This window comes from Lactuca saligna, chromosome 9 (assembly GCF_052625555.1).
Source record: "Lactuca saligna cultivar CGN05327 chromosome 9, ASM5262555v1, whole genome shotgun sequence".
In the NCBI taxonomy this organism is placed as follows: domain Eukaryota; kingdom Viridiplantae; phylum Streptophyta; class Magnoliopsida; order Asterales; family Asteraceae; genus Lactuca; species Lactuca saligna.
Window position 1 is genome coordinate 6,774,086 of NC_136425.1, and position 6,319 is coordinate 6,780,404.

The following is a 6,319-nucleotide window of genomic DNA, read 5'->3' on the forward strand; positions in this document are numbered from 1 at the left end:
CTAGAAAATGATGGATGGACTATTAGTTTAGCTTCAGATAGGAGATATAGTGTGGAGATCCTAAGAAGAAGAATAAGGAAGATATAGACCAACTCTACAATTATTATGGTTTCATGGATTAAAGAAGTACCAATCAAGGTGTTAAGTTATGTAGAGCGGGCTGTAATGAATAAAATCTCATCTGCAATGGAGCTAAGGAAAAGAAGGGTGAATACTAAAACGAATAGTTGTATTTTGTGCAACATAGATGAGGATACAACATATCATATGTTGTGTTATTGCAATTTTTTGAAACTATTTGGGAGTTATTTTTAGATTGTGTGGTGATTTGCCATTACACAGTCCTAACTCAACTTAAGAGGTTATAAACTTCGCGTCTCAGTGGGGAAACTGTCTTAAAAGAAAAGGAACACTTTTATTGGGATCTTTTATGGTTCGATGTGGGGAATTTGGAAGGTGCGTAATGATCTTGTATTCAATAAAAGAAGAATCCCTCCATCTGTGACTATGAATCTTGTTAAATTGATGGTATTCTTATGGTAAACACATGCGTAAATTGGTTAAAATTAGGTGGTTGGATCGGCACATATATCCATTCCTTTGTTTGTAACTATTCCTATGTATTTCTCCTTGTACTTTCTTTACCTCTGGTCTAGTCTCTTGCTAGCAGAAGCTTTTTGTTATATATTATTGGCCGGTTGCAAAAAAAAGTAAGAAGCAATTTATATATATATATATATATATATATATATATATATATATATATATATATATATATATATATATATATATATATGCTGGTTGTTAACGAATTGATTATCCAATTCAAATTTCAAATTTAAAATTTCCTGCTCTAATTACATTAAATTATTAGCATTAGAATAAAAATTAAAATAGAATTAATACAAATTATAAGATCGCGTATGTATTTAAATCAACGATTATAATTTTATATCATTAAAAAATATCTCTTAATTAATAGTTTATTTAAAATAAATGATAAATAATTTTAACTTTTTTATTTTAAAATTTTAATTAATTTTATAACTATGGTTCTCACAAGCTATAACAACTTATAAATTAGATGATATTATTTGACTACAATATATTAATAATATAAAAAAGCTAAAATGGTATAATTTTTTTTATTAAGAAACTTTAGATGTACAAAAAGATATTAATAATCAAAATAGAACTAAAAAAATTAATTACATGTTGGTTAACCCTATAGCCAAAGGTAAAACCTAACTATATTTCAACTAAGGACGTGTTAGGCACGGAATGTTTGAAAGTGTTTGAGAGTTTCTAGGTTTTAATAAAACGTTCCATTTTTAACAGAAAGCTCATTCGATATTACATGCTTCTAGTGTTTAGTTTAAACAAAACATTTTAAATCCAAATGGTAGTTTATGCAACATTCAACAAAACGCTACAAGCTACAAACTATTCGCTACCCGCTAATTTTACCGAACACGTGCTAAGTAGTGTATAAAATTTGGAGATAATTTTAACACTTTTTTCTATATTTAAAATACATATTTAATTATTACATAGACTTTTTGTTTTTGAACGGCATCATAGGACTTAGTAATAGTACATATAGTATTATTAGGAAGAATGATTTGCCCATTTATTCACCAACAGCCCAAACAAAACCCACGAGAGAGTGAGATAGAGGAGAGATGACGTCGTTCGAGGAGACGGAGTTACGGCTAGGTTTGCCCGGCGGCGGCGGCGTTGGAGGAAATAAGACCAGTGAAGGTGGAGATAAAGCGGTGCATTGCAACGGAAAGAGAAGTTACGATGAGACAATCACGGATTTGAAGCTGAAACTGTCATCAGATGATCAGGAAACCAAGAATGATCAAGAGAAGAATCTTTTCAAAGCCACAGGCGGAGGCGATGGTAATTGCTCAGTTAACCCACCAGCGAAGTAAGTTTTCTACTTCAGTTTACTGTTGAAAACTGAAACAAAAACTTATAATAACTTCAATTATTTGTAGGGCACAAGTGGTGGGTTGGCCACCGGTGAGATCTTACCGGAAAAACATGCTATCAATCCAAAAAAACATAAGCCTCCACGGCCATGAAAAGTTTACCGGTGGTTGTGGTGGGGCGGCGTTTGTGAAGGTGAGTATGGATGGAGCTCCTTACCTTCGTAAAGTCGATCTGAAAATGTACAAAAGCTATCAAGATCTCTCCGATGCTTTGGGCAATATGTTCAGTTCCTTCACTATTGGTAATTAATCAATCAAATTTACTATATTAGTTTCTTAACTGATACTTATTTTAAAAAAATCACTAACTAATTAATGAATTTCCTTTCCTTTAAAAAAAATCATTTAGGTCACTGTGGATCGCATGGGTTGAAGGATTTCATGAACGAGAGCAAATTAATGGATCTTTTGAACAGCTCTGACTACGTTCCAACTTATGAGGACAAAGACGGGGATTGGATGCTCGTTGGTGATGTTCCTTGGGAGTAATTACTTTTTATTATCCCCATTGCATTATGATTATCTTTAAATAAATGAATGGATTATAACATTCATCAATAAGCTTATATATATACTTATATAACTATGTTTAACTTTTCTTTGTTTTTCATGAGCAGGATGTTCGTTGATTCATGCAAGCGTTTGCGTATAATGAAAGGGAAGGAAGCTATCGGGCTTGGTAAGTGACATGGAACAAAGTTTTATCATTAAAACAATAAACTTATATAGCTACTTAAGTAATTTTTCTATGGGAAAATGACTTACGAGCCTAACGAAGTTTTCAAACCGTTCAAAAAACCTCAATCATGTTTTGTCTGTTCAAAAAAACCCAACAAACTTAACATTTTGTTTAAAAAGCCCAACTAAGTTACACTTTCCTGAAAGTCAAATAAGAGAAACAGATGACGTGGCTTATTACCGTATCGGAAAAATGACTTGTTAGACCAACGATGTTTCCAAAACATTTAAAAAACTCCAATCATGTTTTGACTGTTCAAAAAAAACCTACCGAACTTAAACAAAACAAAATTAGGATTTTTTTGAACGGTTTGGAACTTTGTTGGACTTTTTAGACAAAATGTTAAGTTCGTTGGGTTTTTTTAAATAGACAAAACATGATTGGGTTTTTTTGAATGGTTTGGAAACTTCGTTGGGCTTTTAAGTCATTTTCCCTTTTTCTATTTATTATATTGTCATTTATCATAATGTAAACAATATATATATATATATATATATATATATATATATATATATATATATATATATATATATATATATATATATATATATATATATATTAACCTTCAAGAACACACCTAATAAATCTCATTTAACTTGTAACTTTAGCACCAAAAGCTATGGAGAAGTGCAAGAACCGCAGCTAAAAGCCGCAGACGGGATTAACTACAATCTTTGTGTGGCATATGGGATCAAGAATACTCTATGTGGATTGAACAAACATTTGGGTTGATTGTGTATGTATTTATTATATATTTTTACATCAAAATTATTTCAAGATCTGGAGTTTTCTATTGTTGATTATATTGTGAAAGTAATATGTATTATAAACTGTGGTGATTTGAATTCGTGGACATAAAATAGGTAAAACAACAATAAAGTCTTGTATATTTAATATGTTCTACCAGATTTAAAGGTTTCCGACTTTTTAATTTGGTGATCTGTGTTAATATATAGTACAACTTGTTATTTATACTGTTAAGTTACTGAAAATATTAAATCATTCTATGATAATATTTGACTAAATTTATGAATTTATTTAATTATCTTTCTTAGTCTTCTTATTCGATTTTGATGTAATCATCTTGCTAATAGGTTGAAGTATGAATATGTAATTGTTATTCTATTTAGGGTTTGTGGAGGAGATCTGGATACCAACTTGGATCGTGGTATCACTTTCCGAACTAATATTTATATCCTATGTCTGGGTTAAAAGAAATTCAGTCTAGGATAATCCAAGTGGATACTTACGTTTCTAAGCACAGAACATGTAAGCCAATATGCTAAAGGGTTCTGTGAATGTGTGATGAAAAACGAGAGCTAAAGAACGTAACCCCATTCTGTATAAAAAGAGTTGTTTATATATTAAACAAGATTAGGGTTTCATTAGGGTTGGACCGTCATTAGTTGCATTGGAAGCAAGTAATATTAATCCGGACTAGGGTTACCAAACTAACGAGTTACGTTAGTTTTACCATAATCACCTTTAAGAAATTGAGTTTTTTATTATGTTCCCACATGCAAAATTCGGTAAGGTTTTCAGCGGGACCTCAGCCAGGGGGTCTGACCCTTGGACTCCGCTAGGGGCGCTGTCCCTAGACCCCGTCAAAGGGGTGCTACCCCTTTGGAAACCCCGGACCCAGGGGCGCTTCCCCTGGACCCCCGACTAGTCGTTGAACTGGCTTGTAATTCGATTTTATACATGTGTGCACTCTGCACTACTCCATACATATATTAGAGTACAAATTACGAAGCACCTTAGCTCAAATGTTAGTTCCAGTTACTTGAAATGACATGATGACACTTAAATCACCAACAGTAATAACTGAACGTTACTTTAACAGTAGTAAAGATTAAGACTCTAGTTACCATGATGGGAATTCAACCTTGCTACAACGCTACAATTGTTATTTTATGACAAGCGATGATGGAGTTTAGGTCTAGGTTGTGTTTGCATATGTCGTAATTAACATTATAACTATTGAATGTTTTGATATTAGATTATCTTATTTGAATGTTTATATTTAGTTTTAAGGTTTTAGAAAAGTTGTGTTTAAGTTTATTTCTATTGGTAAAAATTACAGAGAATTTATTTTGCACATGTTTTTTTTTTCTTGCTAACTTGTGCATGAGACGGTTGCTAGGAAACGTTTCTTTAAAAATAATTGTGATAATCTGTATAGGAGATATGTCTACATAACTATTTATTAAAACTTATAGAAAATAATGATAGAGAAGCAATAGAACCGACTTTTTTTTTTTTTTTTTTTGAAACGGAAAATATACTCTAATATAGAATGGGCCACATGCATACTAAGTAGCTAAAAACATGAGCAAATACAACAAAATATCGTAATACAAAAGGTTAACAAAATGGAGATATACTCCAATCTATCAACCTATTCAACACCTGAGTAGTTTTATATTTTTAGGAGATCACCTCATTCGCAATTTGTGCTGGCCACATCCTTGTTTGTTTGAACACCTTGTTGTTTATAGCCTTCCAAATGAACCAAATAGAACCGACTCAAACTACTTATCCTAGCTCTTTCTTATTGAGTTATTGCCTTAGTCTGTGGCAACGAAATGTTGACTGGACAAAGTGAGCTATTATATATGTCTGCAACGGCAACAAAAGATCGTCTGCGCAAGCTACATGTAGTCGGGAATCTGTCGAAGCAAACACTATCCATGCTCTTGCACAAGTCATTTGAAAAAGTTGTACCGACGACATTTGAACCTATCCAATCGATAAATGTCCCCTGCATAGGATTCGTTTCTTACGGTGAAAGTTGATGTAAGATAAATAAATTTAAAGTGACAATCAAAAGACATATAAATCGTGGTATATTAGAAAGGTGTCCAATCAAACTAATATAACCTTAAATCCAACTAAGATTAAAGGTTTTATTGTGTCCATCGAACTATATAGTCACTTTTATAATTTGCATGCAATTTATAAGCACGAAAAAAATACGTGGAATAGTTGGATCAATGGATTGACATGATAATTGATCTGCATATCCGACACTTTGTAATTGATATACATATCCGACATAATGCGATATATTTTTGAATTTTATTTTCTAGTTTTAGGAGACATGAGCATGTGAATGTCAATATTGGCGCATGCATTTATTTTGGTTGGTCGGTCCACGAATAAATGGATTTCCTAAACTAATTTGATTAGGAAATAGATGATCAATGAGTCATATATATGTCAATAAACAAGTTTGATGTTTTATATGAAGCATAATAATATTTTGAATATGGTATTATATGTATGGGTGTTATTTGGTCGGTTCTTGGTTTATATAGTTTGGTTTTTTCAGTTTTTTTATCATCTTAAAACTAATCATAACCAAGCCAAATAAGGTTCAGTTTAATCGGTTTTGGTTAATTCGGTTACAGTTTATGCGGTTTGGTTTAACGGTTAAACCAAATAAAATCTCGCATGTCATAATAAATATTAAACTAAAAGAAAAAAATACTAAACTTTTATCAAATGAGAAAAAAAACACTAATACATAACATATTATATTCAATCTTTCATGATATGTTGTGTTAAAGTATCGATGTAACCA

General features: G+C 31.6%; 1 protein-coding gene across 1 annotated transcript; it reads left to right on the top strand.

The window, feature by feature from the left end:
• Positions 1-1,611: 1,611 nt before the first annotated feature.
• LOC145015104 (auxin-responsive protein IAA16-like) lies at positions 1,612-3,667 on the top strand. Its single transcript, XM_078973554.1, has 5 exons — positions 1,612-1,933; positions 2,004-2,239; positions 2,347-2,482; positions 2,615-2,676; positions 3,345-3,667. Exons 1-5 carry the CDS (start codon positions 1,683-1,685, stop codon positions 3,380-3,382), a joined length of 723 nt encoding a protein of 240 aa, XP_078829680.1. The 5' UTR covers positions 1,612-1,682; the 3' UTR covers positions 3,383-3,667.
• Positions 3,668-6,319: the final 2,652 nt, after the last annotated feature.

Excerpts from the sequence above, each read along its gene's own strand:
- LOC145015104 (XM_078973554.1), top strand. The coding sequence starts at position 1,683 with ATGACGTCGTTCGAGGAGACGGAGTTACGGCTAGGTTTGCCCGGCGGC. Across the intron at positions 2,483-2,614 it reads GTTGGTGATGTTCCTTGGGA|GATGTTCGTTGATTCATGCA; the intron begins GTAATTACTTTT and ends TTTCATGAGCAG. Across the intron at positions 2,677-3,344 it reads GAAGGAAGCTATCGGGCTTG|CACCAAAAGCTATGGAGAAG; the intron begins GTAAGTGACATG and ends TTGTAACTTTAG.